The following is an 18,459-nucleotide window of genomic DNA, read 5'->3' on the forward strand; positions in this document are numbered from 1 at the left end:
GACAGTCCGCTGCTTAGGAATTTGTTTGATAACCAAATTGATGGAAATTAGTTCCAACAGTGTGACATTATTCACGATATATGGCGACAAGAAATTTTGTATTGACTGCTATTATTGTAACGGTTTATATGTTTTCTTTTGGATATGTTGCAGATATTTTTTAACATGAAATATCAAATTTCTGTGATAACCTTAATTGGGCGAATTGAAAGTTAACATGGAAAACGAAAAGGATTTACACGTCATGGAAAATAACATTTTTAAAATTCATTAATTTAGTTATGCTTTATAGTCGATCTCCATTGCCATGAGGAAGTTAACTAGATTTTGGAAACGTAATAAACTTCCAGTTTTAGTGTGTTTATTTGGATTATTTTGGTGTTCAGTGACTACAGTGGTATTTTTATTATATGCAGCAGAAGTCAATGTATACGGTAGTATTTTTATTTATACTTTTCAATTTAAAAAATGCATAAAAATGCAATAGCAGTTACACGTCCCAATTTAGTTGGCACTAAGATTTCCATGTAACCGTTTCATTATTTTCTGAAAGCATGATACTTGAATATGTAAACTAAAAGTTGTTAGAACTATAAATTATTAATGTAAGCATAGTTTTTAAATGAGAGTTTGAAAATTTATTTTTGCTTTAATTTTTTCTTTAATCATATCAAGGCCAATGAAAAATTAACATGAATTCTATCGAAAGGTTTTCATTCTGCCCAAAAAACCGTAACAACTGTCTTTATGTTAGCAAGGGAATTGTTTGTTTGAGAAAATTTTATTCAAATAGATTACAGTGCCTTTTAAATAATTCAAAGAATGCTTTGTAGTATTTTTTTGGGTTACCAGAATAAATTTGTGAAAACAAGGTGATAGTTGTTGAAATTTATAATATATTTGTAAAATATGATCTTAAACTAAGATATAAAATTAAATTTGATTTCAAAAGGCTTATTCTACAATTTTATATAGTCATATTTGCAAGTTGCTTGCCTTGATTTTGAATTGTCTGTCCCTAAAAATTGCTACATTTTTTAAATCAAAAGTAACCGACAAAAACGAGCTCGGTGACCAACAGTAGTTTTCCGCTTATGAATAAATTGTTTTTGTTGTCATATTATATTATCATGCAAAGTATTAATAAATTTTATTACACTGATTTTACTCAGTCTTCATATAAATTGTAGAATACGCTTTTGATATCTGGAAAAAGTGATCAATCGGAAGCATCAAAATCAGCAAAATTACTAAATGAAAAGTGCAGACTCGATCGATTTGATTGAGTCTGTACATGAGGGATAATGAAAAAGTGCAACATCCCTAACGCCCCTTAGCACCGGCTTGCGCAGTACTTAATTTTCAAAACATAAGAAGGCTGGAATCAATGAGCCCGAAGGACCAGAAAAATATAACAACAAGCAACCGCTTGAATATGTACATGCACCCTACAACATTTCATTATTTATCTACGCAGACACAAAGTCAAAGTAGCATAGCTCATAGAGGCAATCAACTTCCACAAAAAAGCATTATGCAAAACATACAATTTACCGAATCCCTTATTTGCAATTTTCCTTTTCCTCGAGACAAATTGTGCTTGTAAAAATCATTATCGTTTATCCAATGGTATTTAGATAAACCGTTGAAATACAAATCAATGCAACTCAGAGCTAGCAGATATCTTCTCGTTTTGATTACTTATTCATGTTATTCCAAAATGAATTTAAAGAAGCTTTTAGGATATTGGGCATGTAATGTTTGGTAATTTTTCTTATCAAAGTTTAAAAACAAACACTGCATATATCAGATGCTTATAAGCCATTTCCATTAGATATTCATATTATTCCAAAATGAATTTATACAAGCTTTAAGCATTATTTGGTAAAACTTCTTATTATAGTTTAAAAACAAAAACTACACAAAAAACGTTGGATAGAAAAAAACCCATCTAATTCATTCTAGATTCTAGCACGGTCTTCATTGTAACAATTTTAAAAGTGGTTTTAATTGCCTTTTATTAAATATTTTGACAAACAGAAGCTTTTAGCTACTTTGACATGTACTGAATAACCAAATGAGCAAGATGATGCAATAAGTTACAGGCACCTGTTAAAAATGTTAGCGGCCTTAGAGTAAAAGTCAATTATATTTCGATATAGTGAACATGACTTGCAAGATTGAGCTTATTCGAGTATTTCATTCCTTTTCGTTTTTAATATATATAGTTTGAAAACAATTACAACATGTGATCAAAGTCAGTGTCAATACAACTAGCGATAAAAGCAGAGAAGGAAAATATATAACCAGCTTGCATGAAATATATTTCTCCCTTGAAACTACACTTAATCTAAGAATGCCACCAGTGCGGACCAATACAAATTGGCACTTCATTGCAATTGCCTTCTTATCACACTCTGCACATCTTTTCTTTTCAGTTTGTTGATATTTTGATATTTACCACATTAATGAAAGGTGGACACTTTCATTTAAGATTTTTAACGTGGTAAGGGATAAATGTCAATATTTTTTTTGAATCTGATAAGTATATTAGGAATATAAATTATTTTATAAAAGTAGCGAAATTATTCCAATGTTAAACATAAATGTTCGTCTCCAAAATGTTGTTAGTCATTTCCCACTACACTGTCGTCATTTGATAAAGAGAAATGATGGAATTAGTTGTGTATTGATGTGGGGAGATAAAAAAAAGATGTGCATTGCAAATTCATGACAGGGATTGTTCATTTTACTGTAAATGTTTGATGCAGGGATGATGGATGCTATTTATGTATTACAAATTCACGGCTAATGAATTTGAAAAGTATGGTTCCGAACGTGTTTTTGTTATTTCGAAAGAATTGAAGTCATACAATTTCAGCAAATATCCTTTGGTACAAATCGACTACTGGTCATAGAAAATATGGAAGTGTCTTTGTTTTTAATCTCCTTCTTGTAAATATATTATCTATCTTTAAGACTTGGGAGTGTTTCTAAATTCCACCAGTTTTGTGTTTTAATCTTGAAATAGAGAAAAACAGAATCCCCAAAGAAAGCCCAACACGGCAAAATTGTTAAATGTTGCAGGCTCGGTTTGATTGAGCCTGTTCACGGACGGTAGTGGAAAGTGCAAGTTACCGTCCACGGCCCCTAGTACTGGCTTAAGCAGAATTCAACATTTAAGCATAAACATTGTAGATTTTAGAAACATCCGCAATGTGTCCATATAGTGGTTATCAAGTCTGCTTAGGCTGGTGATAGAGGCATGGACGAAAGTTTGCAAATACCATTACCGTCCATGAACAAACTCATTCAAACCGAGCCTGCAACATTTTCAATATTGCCGTTTGTCTGTTCTTTAGTGATTATGCTTTTCTCTTTATTTATTTATTTTTCAATTTTAGACAGGCCCGCTATGGTCTGTCAACTAAATATGTAACACATAAATTGACAACTGAATTCGAGCACAGGTTACAGTTGCTTGCAAACTTACATATACTTAAGAACACCAAAAACGACCAAAAGAATAGTAAATAAAGTATTAACACGCACTTGATACTTATAATTGTGAAAAACGGAATCCCGAAAGAACGCCAAAAACAACAAAATTTGGTTTGAATAAGCCTGTTCATGGACGGTACTTGAAAATGCAAGTAACGGTCAACGTCCCATAGCACCGGGTTAAGCAAAATTCAACAATTAGTCATGGTAATGGTGAAATTTTTAATTTAGAAATATCCGCAGATGTGTTCATACGTCGGTTATTGTGGAACCTTTAATATATGTAACACGCTAGTGCCATTCTATTTAAAGCGGCGTATGATCCCCAAATATAAAATGCGTCTGTCCTTAACGAGAAAACAATGGACAGAACTAAATAAAATGAATTGTTGAAAGGGGATCTGAGGTCAAATTTATCCTATTGAAGATTTTTTTCTAAAATGTTTAAAATCATGTTCATTTCCATATTATGTGCTTAAAGCAAAAGTTTTCACTTTGATGAGAAAAATATGAGTGACTTTCATCCTTTTAGTATTTTTATCAAAACAGATACTTTGATTTTATTTTGTTCATTTTTAAAATAGAGAATAGCAGATGAGATGAAAATTTAAATGGATATAAATGAGTCCTGTTATTTCTTAAGACAAGACGTATGGGAATGTCTCATCCAATTGTTGAATATTGAAATATAAAAAGGAAGAAAAGATACAAATTGCATCAAATTCAACTGTCACATGCTATTATGTAGGATATTTTTCTCACCAAAGTAAAAACTGCCGTCATTTTGAGCACCCAATTTTGAAATGAAGATGATTTTACAGATTTCAAAAAATCTTAAATAGGAAAAAATTGTAATGTTATAGTAGTTACCACACCAAGATTGCAATAAGAGCTACACTGGAAATACAGCAAAGACGTAACTTATGGGGACAGTTATTCCAAAACACATTCCACTGTACTCATACGATATTCATAAGTGAATACAAAAAACAAAAACACAAAAACACACAGGAAAGACAACAACAACAAAAACAATAAGCAAAACAACAATAAACAAACAAAAAAACACAAAAGAAACAAAAGAATTAAAAATATTGTCTTTGTTAACACATTGAGAATTATTTATAAGGGTAAAATTAAAATACCATATTAATGCTACTGAAACATTTAACTTTTCTAGTTTTTAGCAGAAAGACGATCGCAAATAAAAAATGATAACGTAGGCTAATTCAGAAATTATTGACATGGTCAAAGCTACGACAATGTATGAGTGTCATTTGAGGTTACTAAAAATGTTATGTTTTCTATGACAAAACTAACCTGTTCTATAAAGATAAAGTTGCATGAATAATCGTGTAGATGTCTTACAATTGGATGATTTGACTGTAGCAAGGACCAAAACATGAACATGATGATGAGGGTATGAATGTCTTCCATATGTGAATATTCCTGTACCTTTAAAACAGTTGATGGTTTTCAATCATTCATTGTGAACAGATGATGTTCTGTGAAAACATTCAATGCGCTTATTGTACGATCCTTTTTATTCCAAATTTAGAATCTGTGCCATGTGAAAAGAGTATCAAACTTTCCAATACTTTTCGCGATGAGCGGTGTAGTGTGATAAAATGTTTCTACGATAATCAAATGAATAAATGATATTAAAAACTATAAAAGATATTGCTTTGCAAATCATATCCAATACTGACGTAATAAGTTCCAATATTTAATGAATCGAGTCATACGTAGACAAAATCAAATTCCAGGAGAAATTGATATTCTGAATGACAGTAATGTCTAAAGACAAAATAAATTGGATTGTTTGTATGGTAAATGAAAAAGGTCTTAATTGATAGCATAAAATGAAAATCTAATTTTTGTCACGGCAATATACCTTTAATAAAATAAAACCTGCAACATTTTCAATTTTACCGTTTTGGACATTCCTTAGAGATGTCTTTTTCTATTCTACATGTATTGAATTCAGGCAGAATGTTACAATTTAAAATATAAGAAATACGCTTTTAAAATGTTGATTTTTGTAGAAATGAAAGATTTATTTTTTAAAAATTCTATAACAATGTTTTGACAATTGACTGGTTTTAATCAATTTATTATGGCAAAGAAAACAATAATAAGCTGAAATTTGAATTGAATAGATATTGATTTTTATATCTATGAATTTCATATAGCTTATCTTAGCCAAGGTATTTCTTTTGTTTTACTATTTAAGCAAATTTCAGCTAAAACGTTTTCATGGGTTAGTCTTTGAATCCGTTATCTATGGATATGCATTTTGGCTAATTTCAGCCAAATCTTTTCCCTGGATTAGAAATATAAGATAATTTAAGCTAAAACGTTTCTATGAATTCGCCATTTAAGCCTATTTCAGCTATCAAATTGTTTATTGGTGAATTGTGTTGATGGTATTCAGTATCAAACATAACAAACCACGAAAGAATTACATCTGGTTGGAGAGATACATAATCCTATATAACATATGAGCCGCGTCACGACAAAACCAACATAGTGCGTTTGCAACCAGCATGTATCCAGACCAGCCTGCGCATCCGCGCAGTCTGATCAGGATCCATGCTGTTCGCTTACCAACTTTATTACAAGTAGAGAAACTGATAGCGAACAGCATGGATCTTGATCAGACTGCGCGGACGCGCAGGCTGGTTTGGATCCATGCTGGTCGCAAACGCACTATGTTGGTTTTGTCGTGACCCGCCTCATATCTATATATAGCAGATAATAAATTGTCCTAGAACAAAATACTATTTTTCATCATAGAAATATTCATACTGCTATGCGTTCTAAGCGGTCAATAGCAAATGCGACATTACAGGCAAGAAAATTAGTGCATGAAATGCTTAAGCAAAAAGCAAAAATTAAACCGCTTACAGTTTCATTATGTGCTTTTAATGGATTTTTGTTTCTTACAGAACACCAAAGAATATTTGGTTCCATCAAGAAAACCTTCATTAACATATACAGTAACATTTTTATCTCAAACTCATACACTTAACAGCTTAATATAACATCCATCAATCGATGACGTCCGTTTTGGCAAACAAACAACACGAAATAACCAATATATTACTGATACAGAAATATGTTTAATCAAGGATAAAATAGCAGAGACTAATTGGATTTTCATAGCCTCAGCATGACAGGAACGCTGATAAATGTTACGAAGTTGTTGATGTATGAAGACATGTCCCGATAAAAAATGTAAATGTTTACTGTTTACGAATTTTGTTGGATATTCCAGATTCATATGACACTTCAAGAAACGGATGGGAGTACTTTTTGTTAAATTGTTTGCACACTGAACAACTTAGTAGCGTTAACGTTTGGTAATAAATTTACCAATTTTGTAAATATGTGTAAAATATTTAAAGTACCATGTTGCAAACACGTCTTTGCACTTAGATTTCTACACAAACATTTTTTTTTCAAATTTGTAAAATTAACAATCTTAAAGAAATCATATTCTTACATTGAATCCTCTGAAGTATTCCGATAACATAATATTTGTCTACTTTATTTGAACGATATCTTTTATAAATATAAAATGTATATGAAGCATCATGAATACAGACTGAGATGATCTTCTTGCTAATGAAAGTTTATTGCACTTAACGATCATTGTTACTTCTTTTCTTTGAAAACCTTTGACTATATATAGTTTACAATGTACTGTTTAACTTTCACGCTTTCTTGTTTAAATTTAACTTAAGATTTTTCTTTGCTGTTCCTGAAGACAATTTCCTACGCTTGTGCAGCTCTTTATCCGTGTCATAAAAGACAGTTTACGCCATTGTTTTTATTTCTCTCTTGGAGTATTTATTGTCACCTATCATCACCCACATCAACAAAATTACAGTCTATGGTAATTATGCACATCCGTAACACAATAAAAAATGGACTGTAAAGACAATTGCCTTCTACGACAAAGGACGGTGGTTTTAATCCAGAGACATTTTGTCTAATTTACGAAGCATTTCACAACATTGTTTCCAGGGTACAGACATGATTATTGCTTATAGATAAAATGGTATTATTAATGTGACAATAGGTTAATGTAGTTCTTTGGTATATAAGTTTTCGTTGCTTCGTTTTGAATTTGTTTTGCTCGTTTTGGGCGCTCATTTTCATCTTTGATTTATTATAGCTTATTACGTTTCTTCCATTAAAATTGTTTTTGTCATGAATGTTTTTGAATATTTCTAATATGCAATATTTACACTACTACGAGTAAAAAAATGAAATCGTGAACAGCAAAAGAGACCAAACTGTCTCTCAGCATTGTCTTACAATTATATAAGTGAAGAAAAGAAATGACATAAAAATAAATGTTTTATATAAGGTTTATACTCATTATTGAAAAAATGTCAGCACACAATTTTCCGCAAAATGTTAAAATCGTACTCGACCGAATTCAGTCTTAAAATAAATACATTATGTACTAGACAACTTAGCAGCATAATCGATTCCCTGACAATGTCGCCGGCTTTAACAGATATGCACTTACACAACAGATATTATCCTAAATAGTCAACTTTTAGTATTCAGAATAAGACATATAAATTTAAATAACAAAGACAATGTTTTATAATTATTTAGGTTACAGTATTTTTTCACAAATTTGAATAATAAAGACCTTTGAAACAGTGACCCAATGAAGTATTTGTTCTTGGTTACACTAACGCCTCGGGTAACAGTTGTTTTTTCGGGATAATATTTTTAACTCTATTTTTATCCTCTATTTATATTATGAAACGAATGTAAAAAAAATTAATATACAATACCCGATCATGATGCTAATGCTAAGTTAATCTAACATACTTTTAATCTTTTTAAATTCATTGATTACCAATCATTGATTCATTGATACACATTAAATAAGCCATTTTATTTTTTAGTTTAAAATATTTACTATAAATGTTAAAACTTAACTTTTTTTTAGCTCAAATGTCTTCAAAATTACATTTTGAAATTGAAGACAATACAAATGATTGAAGTAATGCATTTAGACAAGACATATGGAATTGTCTCATTCAATTGTGAAATATTTATACATATAAAGAACACAAATTGCAAGAAATTTAGCTGTCACATTTAGTTTTGCAGAATATTCCTCTTATTAAATGTAAAAAGATTTCCGATATTTAAACCATATATTTTAACGATCATAAATTTCACAAAGTATTGGTGGCAGCAAATTTTCATTTTACATTCGTCTAAGAAAACTAAATTGTCTGTTTTTCTCTATTTTTTTATCTTAAAAAAAACACAACATATTCTTGTAAAAATGCAATGCAGCATGTATAATTGATTGATACTAGAGGGGTTGCTAGGGTTATTTTCTCACAGACTTGAATATGTCCACAAAGAATTGAAAAACTCGTTTAAACTCGATTTTTCGTAGAATAAGAAGGGCTATTGTACTCACCCGGGCTTCACACTTAAGTTTAAGTTTTTTCGCGCAAGTTAATACTTCCAATACTACTGACTGGATTGGGTTCAAATCATAAACATTTATTTATAACTCTAACATGTATATTGAGAGAATAATACGACACGTATACATTATTAAGGCCTATCGACTGCTCTTGTTGAAAAAAATGTTCATACAACCACCGCGTCACTCAAATCCTCACTTAACAAAATAAATTGAGAAAGCAATCCAATATTGTCATGTTCCATTTGAAATTGAAACAGTTACAGTATATACACTGTCATTTAAGTTTGATGTCCGTATTGTGACGTGTCGTGTTAAGCTCAAAATGACGTTTATGTATATATAATTTTACTTGCATATAAAAGATTGTAATATAATTTTATGCATGTATATCACTTAATATACAAATCTGCACATATTTGAAAAATGTAAATACTATTTGTGTAAATTTAAATAAGTACAAATCTAGTTTTTGCTTAATAAAGCCGTCATATAGCTCCTAGTTATTTGGAATATAATCTGTTTTGATTCTACCCTGGGGAGTACTACAATGTAATAGTAAATGTTTAGCTATAAAGACGTTTTTCTCTCAGTCCTTCCTTTACGATGATTTTTGTTATTCATTTGTAATTGTTAGGAAAACAGATAATCGTAATATTAACAGACAGCTCAGCTTCAGACATGAATAATTGCTTGATGGATTGTAAAATAAAATATCTGAAGAAACATTTTCCCTAGATAGAAGTATTTTTATTTTTTAGTAATCCGATTGCATCAAATTATCAAATGATGATGTTCTGTAATAGTACAGTCCCTGGGGACCTTTTGTGTGCAAAAAAGGTCCATGGATAAATGATATACCAATGTAAAGCTAAATGTTTGAAGTTTACAAAAAAATTGGGTAGACATGTCAAATCATGGTACGTTTTGAGAAATCCAAGATGGCCGCCAAGATGGCCGCCAAATTATTGAAAAATGGCTAATACGCAATTTATATGATAAAATTAGTTCTTTTTTGTATTTATTTTGGTACAGGTGATGTTAAAACTTCACATCCTATTTGAACAATATGAAAATGGAGGCATTTCCATTATTTTTTCATATTCTCTGAATTTCATAGATAAATTTGCTGAAAAATGCATGAAAAAATTATCAAAAATTGATATGGGGCTGACATTTTTTCCTACCAGCTAAGGCATAGCGGTGTTAATGAATATTTTTACCATATACTACAAAGACTTGAACAAGATCATACTAATATCACCCTTATTTTCTATCTTTATTGTAAAAGAATGTAGATTCCGATATTCTTAAAGTGGGTAACTACATAATCAACAATGGTTTAGTTATACAATATTCTGGAAGAAAACATCTTGCCTATTCTAATTTAAAAAAAAATTGTTTTGTTTTGTGTGTTATAGTTTTTTTGAAATATGAGAAGACAGAACAATATTTTTACACTATTGCAGAATGTTCATCAACATCCAACATAATTTTAATTGATTTTGCAATTAGAAGTAACGAACCAAATTCTTCTGATAAGTAACAAATTTCTTTAACATAAAATAACATTTTTTCATTAATTTCGTATCTGGTGAAATTTGTGACGCTTTCTGTCTGAAAAACAACAAATCAAAACGATAAGCATGCAAGTCAACAGGGAAATAGCTTGAAGAATGAAACTCAACAGATACCTAAATACAACGTATAATTAAGACACTTTTTCATATTAAATGGTTGTCAAACCATTTTAAACGTATAAACAATATTTAACATCCGAGAATGAATCAATGATACTTTATAAATAATGATTGTAATTCAGATATGTTTTCTTTAAAACTTAAGTTTATGGATTATAAATTTTGTCTTTTCAAAATAGGCTCCAGCGATCATATAACTATTTGTATTTGTTAAAGACATCGATCATTCTATTACGACCATCTGATAAACTAATAATATGAGGTTAGCTATATATCACTAATAGATATTAAATTATGGAAACAATTCCTGCAAATTATTGAAGTAAATCGTCTTGATCAGATAATAAATTGATTTATCAAGCATGGTTGGTATAAAAAAATCATAAAAGTAATAGAGATATCAATCCTTTACCTCATCAATTACTTCTACTCCTACAGAAACGGTTTAAATGAATATAAAAGATAAACATAAAACAGTTTATGTGAAAATTTTGTTGATCTAAAGATGATGTAATTATATTTCTTTCTATTTTTGTTCAAATATTACAAACTTCAAACATAGTATTAAACATATAGCGACTTTTGTGTTTTTGAAATTGAAAAAAATTCAAAATGATGCCACAAGGTGCTTCATTAAAATGCACATACATTTGTTTAAATAAAAGCACAGCATAGACAAGCTGTTAGTTCACCACCCTGTGATATACCTAGTTTATTTCTTTATAAACGCTAGGATAAAATTTATACGGCACTCTTTTATCATTAACAATTTTTAATTATCTTTTTTAACATTTTCTCTGTGTTATATACATTATTCATTAAACATGGTTTTTGATTTAAAAACAAATCCACATTGCAACATATATGTTAACCTTTGAAACAATCATGGTATATATTTCGCTAGTTATAAAATGTTACAAATAAAAACATTCGTTCGGATGATAAGTAGAATATATATCTTAATTCTAACATTTAACACGCTTAAATGTAAATTTCATAATTTTAGATTTCTAGAGCTTTTTTGTGACACTTTGGAATCTAGAAATATACTACTATTTACTAACTTTACGCAATTAACACACGCAATGCTTAATCTTAGTGAATACATTTTGTTAATTTCTTTTTAATTACAGAAATTTCCATTTTGACAAATATTTTTTTCGTCCTTTGTGACTTTAGGATAATATAAACGATTTAAGTTATATGTTACGACAAGACGTATGTGAATGTCTACTTTAATTGTGAAATATACACATTGCAGATAATGGGTACAAATAGCTCTAAATTAAGTTGTCACAATTCATTTTCGAGAATACTTCTTTTAAATGCTGCAAAAATGCTCTTATTTCAACTACATTTTCCAAAACAAGAGTCCATACAAGGAATTATTTTGATATTCATCATGGTGTTTTTATGTTGCTTTTTCTTTCAAATGCAGCGTGAAATGTATTTTTTCTTTATTCTGTTAACATTTGTTTATAAAAAGCGACTTGTTTGTACAAATACAATAGAACTTGGAATAATTGATGCATGCGGAAATGCCAGAATGATTTTCTCACTGACTAGTATGTCAGTGATGACGTGAGCACGCTAGATTTTTTTATTTAATCACAACATCAATAATGACGATTAAATACAAGAAATTCGAGAAAGCAAAATAGATGAAAAAATTAATTTATTTTAACATTCTTTATTTAAGTTAATGGTAATCACTCACATATCAGCATCTAATTAATTTTTATAATTTACATATACGAAACTAATGTATAACTTTTCCCTCCAATTTTGTCATCTTCAGCAAAAGTCAATAAATCTATATCGACTGATGTCCATTTTATATAAAAATATACAAAAATTGAAAATATCTAATCAAGGAAAAAAGATCAGAAATTAATTTAATTGTTATAGCATGGAATAGACGGAAGTAAATACTTTAATACAAAATGTCCAGATATGAACCTCAAGACCACGCTTACCAAACAGTTCGTGAAAATGTTCTTCGTGATAATGACCAACAATTACTTACAGTACATTTATAATTTTGCTTGCTTTATAGATGACGATTTTATTTTTTAGATGTTTTTAACATTGTCCTATCGCATAGATTATTTTTTCGAAATTAACATAACTTTAATGCTCTTTGTTTTGTGTTAATTTTACAGTTTCAACACTTTTCAAATTGACTGCATGACTACAAACAATGACGGGCATTGAAAAAAGAAACAACTGTTCAGACCGTGAACTTAATTCTTTTATACTATATAAATAGGACGTAAGCGCTACAAAAGTAATGAACAAAACTTCTTTGATTATCATGTAGCTGTTTAAAAGATACATTTTCGTGTGAAAGTGATTACATAAGACTGCGCATTGGGATGTTTCATTTAAATTCAAGACATTCCACCGAAATGTCAATTGCTTGATGGCTCTTAAACGTCTTTTGTGGCTTTAGTTTGAAAACAAATTGAAATAAATGTTTGATACGATTTAATCAGCTCTTTCTGTAATAGGCTTTTTTTGTAAAATGTGATATTTTTTATCTTACTTTAGTCTCCGCACTCAATACATATTTTCGAGAGCTTGTATTTTTTTACTTTACTTAAACTATAGAAAATATACACACATAAGTATCGTTATTTTTTTATTGGACACAGAATGTTTGATTACATATTATTTTACCAGTATACAGTTATAGCATCAATTTATTTTTCGTAAACGTCAAATTATGTTTCGTTTATTTCTTTTCTACTGGTTTAGTAAGATTACTTTGATGTATGATATTTAAATGATGTTGTTTTAATGATGTTTGAATTTTAAAAAATGACATCGGGTACACCCGTCAACGATAAGTGGGAAATCATGCCAGCAGCTTGCATTTTATTTCATAGTTCATTGAAAACAAGAACACATTTTGTCAACAAAAATCTTTACAATTTTGACGTGCACAAGTCGGTGAAATTTCGACATTTATATCCAAATTAGGAAAAAAGTTCACCCCTAGTTTTTATTTCTTTTATTAACCGCCCCTCCCCTCTTTTCCCGGTCTCCTGTCCCCTTCCCTGTGCACTTTGACTTTATGGGCCTGTTGTTCAATCATTTATTTGTTTTCTTTTAATTCCTAATCAGTTACAATGATTTTATCATTTAGTGATTAAACTGTCCGTGCTGACTTGTGCCGTGTCCTGTTTTGTTTGGGGTCCGCTTGAGCTCATTGCCACTAGTTCTTGTTGCTGGGTCATATGGGGGTTGCGTTCATTGAACGCCGCCTTTCCTTGTTGATCTTGTTTATCATATTTTATCTATCACCAGATATATCAATTGAAAATATAGAAATATGTTGTCAGAAAAATGCAAATAGTGCGCAGTCCCTTTTCACAATGCGAATTTTTGGGACAATCCTTGTCTGAACACATGTATACAGACATCAAATTTACTGCTTGGTGTGATATAATGATTTATTCAACACTTCACGGGGAAGGTATTTGATGCCAAATTTTTACCAGGGGACCAGAATTACCATATGACAATGATGATAAAAGGTACGATCCTATTATCTAAATAAAAATAAACATCTAAACATTGTTAACTATAGTTATTTGGCCGACACATCGGTGATATTTGTGAACAGCACAGGCGAGTGATATTTGTCAAGAATGTATGGAGCTGCTTTTCAGCCTTTATCAGTTGATAGATAACTGTCTCAAAAGGAACAAGCCGCTAAGGTTGCATCAGGGACATATTTGAAATTATCAAAATGCAATAAGTTTTTAGTATTTATGTTGCAAGCAGAGTCACATAAAAATAGGAAATTTTATGAAAATAGAAACCACTTCTACATTACACGATTTATCAAACATTTTCTCGTTTGTACTCAAATAATTTCAATTTTATTGTAAGCAGTTTCAGTTATATGGTATCTGTTTAATTTTTACCCAAATGTCTTCCTTATTTTATACATGTACTTAAATACAATTATGACATGTTTAGAACATCTATACCCAATCATTTTTAAATGACATTAATTTAGAGGATATATTTATCACATAAACATACCAAAACATTAGGCACTTTACCTCTTGATATAAATTCTTAACAAATCTTCATTTGAGACATTAAACGCTTTTAAAATATGAGCTCCCTGGCACAAGCTTTACTTATTGTCATAAGATATGAGATATTAAACCTTACATTTCCTCAGTTCTTAGGATTTTTATTCTTATTTTATTTCACAAGCAGATGTTATTCATGATTTAATCTCTTGTAATGTATAGTAAATAATACGTTTATGTCACCAACAATAATAAATTTGTACTTTGCTCTTTTCGAAGGCAAGACAAGAACCATTGAAACAACCTTATTGCAAAATCTGTAAAAAAAAATTATATATAGATATAAATAACCAAAGCATTTAAATTGTTTAATCAAAATGTTTTAAAGAAATTCAGTAAAATATATTTCTGCTTTTAATATAATTTCAAGATATCATCCACGTTCATTTTGTAAAACTATTTTGGAAACAGATATAACTTAAGTAAGAAAGGTTTTTTTCGATGGGTCACCTGCGATCACAGATTTTGTCTGTTGAAAATCAGAAGGGAGCTAACATTTGGTATGGTGTTCTTGTGTTTAATTTACATTCCTGGAACACATTTGTCACACACACTTTTACAGTATTACGTTGAACACATCGATTACTCTTTCACATTCATCTGATAAAAACACACACGGTTAGCTATATATCATTGAACGATATTTAATTATGGATAAATGTCAGCAAATAATTAGATTTGAATCATCCTGGTCTGACAGTTATATCAAATACAGTGGGAATAATGTTAAGATAAAAGAGATGGCAATCTTTCATCTGTACAAATGTGTTCATAATAACTATTTCTGATAGATTTCTTGCTCATTTGACATTAATAAAAACGCAAATACTTAGAATAATAGGTGTGGATTTGTTGACATTTTAATAATAGGAATACTTTTTTTTTTACTCTAGATATTTAGAAAGAGACGCAGTGCCACCAGCCAAGCTTTTAAATTAAGCACAGCACACCCAGACCATTTGTAAACCAAATTCATAATTATCAAGTGACATGCCCAGTATGATTCTCTATGATTGTCAATGATTGTCAATAAACAATTTAGTCTGGTGCTCTTGATATCATAAAGTCATTAATTATTTTATGTGTGTGAATTTCTATATTGTAACTTACATGAACATTATTCGATTCTAAAGATAGGTCATTGCAATAGTTTCAAATATCAGAGCTAGTTCTAAACCGAATAAGTCAAAAAATATATGCTATAAGCAAGTACGCGGATTTAGATGAACTCAAATTATGCTCTTTGAAATTATTCCCACACAGAGATCACAGTGATAACATAACCAAAAATTTAGAAAATTAAACCTGATACTGTTTCCGGAAATGAAATATACATAGACTGTTGAATCTGATTAAGTACGGGTGTTTGCTTGAGCTTAAACATGTTATTATAGATCAGATCAGATGATCCTTATTTTAGTTTTTATACATGTTTTGTCTATCTATCCCGTCTAAGGAAAATAATGAGCTATTGAGTTAATGTATTATTTCTATTTTAGTATATTTGTCCCAACCAAGTTAACGAATAAGTTCTTGAGTGTTTTTCCCTTTTCTGTATATCTGTTCATTATGATAATTTTTACATCAAATGTGTTACTTGCATATTGATAAATACTGACAATGCCATCAGTTAAGTAGAACACTTTATTATCTGCTATATATTGATATAACATATGCATTCATGTATCTTACACTTACCAACAACATCCTTATATAATTCTTTTGTAATTTGTTGTCATGACTAAATACTATTAACATAAGTATTTATAGTATAAAAGATTTTCATTGATAGACTTTAAATCACATTCATTGAAAGTAAAAATAAAAAAAATAAAAACTATGAAAACAACAACAACAACACCCCCACCAAAAATTAACCAAGTCGCTGTGGAGTCGCAATGAATTTAAAAGAAGATATTTTACTTAAATGTTTATTATAGTATTTATTTACCAGTATATGAATTGAGACATGTTCATAGTATATTCTATTTATAGTTAACGTTTTCTGATTGCTAAAAATACTGTGTAACATAATGACATATGTTTTATAAAGTTGTGACATTGACCATTTGATTGTATTGTATGCTTTGTTATATGTATTGTGTATGCATGGGCATATTGCCCGAATGTACTTTGAAATAAACCCTATAAAAACTCTTTATTGGTACTTAATATCTGTGACTTGACGTCAAGGAATTCATCAAACAACAAGGAGTCAAGGAACATAATTATGTGTTTGCCAAATTAACAAATATATCAATATCGATAAAGCCGCCTCCGATTCTCCAACCGTTACGAAACAAACATGAACCTGCATTAATAATGAAAAGAAGTACAATATGTTTAAGTCAGATCAACAGGACGTACAACAGAAATGCTAACGTTAGTGTCATTGTAATTAGAGGGGATGATAGTAAATATATGCAAATATGTATTGAATAATCATTGTTTTAACATCTTTGTACTAGAAGAGAGTTTCAGGCAGCGTATAAACAGAATGAATTTGCATAATTATATGATTGTCAGGCTGATGCAAGCTAGTAAAATTGACTCGTGCTTATTACCAAGTTTCAGGAAAGTTTTTACTAACATCATCACGTGTCACGTATTATACAGCTCCTGTAGAATGTTATGTACACCATACTTAACCACAGTTGTATTTATTCCAATCCAAACCTGTAATAGTGACTTTCTTTGTATTTTTCCATCACTCTCATTAATTTTTCCTTTACTTGAGTTTTTATGTTGTAATTATATCGTGCCTTTGCGACGATTGTTAATAAATAAGTTTGAATGCTTTCTAAAATATGAACAGTATACCAAGTTGGCCGTCATTCTTTAAATAATAGCATACTAATCTATTGCAGTATAAAGTATAAAAATACATTTTAGAGAAAATTGTAACTGAATTGAATAAATTCAATAAGAATACAAATATTCATTACACATTGTTTAAATATATCCCTATCAAAGAAAGCATGAAATGCGTCTTCTTGAGTATTTTAAAGAATTGTGAAAACAATCATCATACTGTTCACTTTGTACAAGACTATGTTTTGTACATTTGTAATAAATATTAGTGTTTTATAATATTTATAGTGGATATATTTGTTGAATTGATCGATTGCATTATGATTAATAAGTATATGTTTTTTCATTGTTATAACTTTACATGCAATAGAAAATTAGAAGAAAACTCATTAAATATTCAAGAATAAGTAGTAAATAGTTTCAAAGGACATGATTATTAATTCTTATTGTTTTTATTACATTATGGTACAGCACATTTGTACCCATTTGTACCCATTCAACGTTGTTATGCACTTATTCCAGACAAAGAGTTTCTTTAGCACTTCAATATTAATAAGATTTTTCACGTCTGTGAAAACAATGAGTTCTGAATTACAGGAAAATATGCCCAGGAATAGAACTGTATGGTCAAATTCACAGATGCCATACAAAAGTACAAAGGTTTATATCGGTATGAGGTCAATATGTATACAAAGTATGTATGTTCCGTCCATGATACATTGTTGAATTTCTTACATGTTTTGATATTTTACCCATGCCACGGACAATTAACGGAGTTTCATTTTCGGGCGTAAGAAAAATGTATGTAAATGGCGATATTGTGAATATACATGTCATTGAAGTATCATTTAACTATTTCAATAAAGCT

At 29.7% G+C, this 18,459-nt stretch overlaps 1 protein-coding gene across 1 annotated transcript in view; it reads left to right on the forward strand.

The window, feature by feature from the left end:
- The first annotated feature begins 261 nt into the window (after window positions 1-261).
- LOC132748391 (agrin-like) overlaps window positions 262-18,459 on the forward strand; it is a 232,091-nt gene continuing 213,893 nt past the window's right edge. Inside the window, exon 1 of the mRNA XM_060737983.1 lies at window positions 262-434. Within this exon, the coding sequence (XP_060593966.1) occupies window positions 308-434 (127 nt within the window). The 5' untranslated portion in view covers window positions 262-307. The remainder of the gene's footprint in view (window positions 435-18,459) is intronic.

The sequence above is a fragment of the Ruditapes philippinarum genome, unplaced genomic scaffold (genome assembly GCF_026571515.1).
Source record: "Ruditapes philippinarum isolate M1 unplaced genomic scaffold, ASM2657151v2 ctg1310_1_1_1_1, whole genome shotgun sequence".
NCBI lineage: Eukaryota > Metazoa > Mollusca > Bivalvia > Venerida > Veneridae > Ruditapes > Ruditapes philippinarum.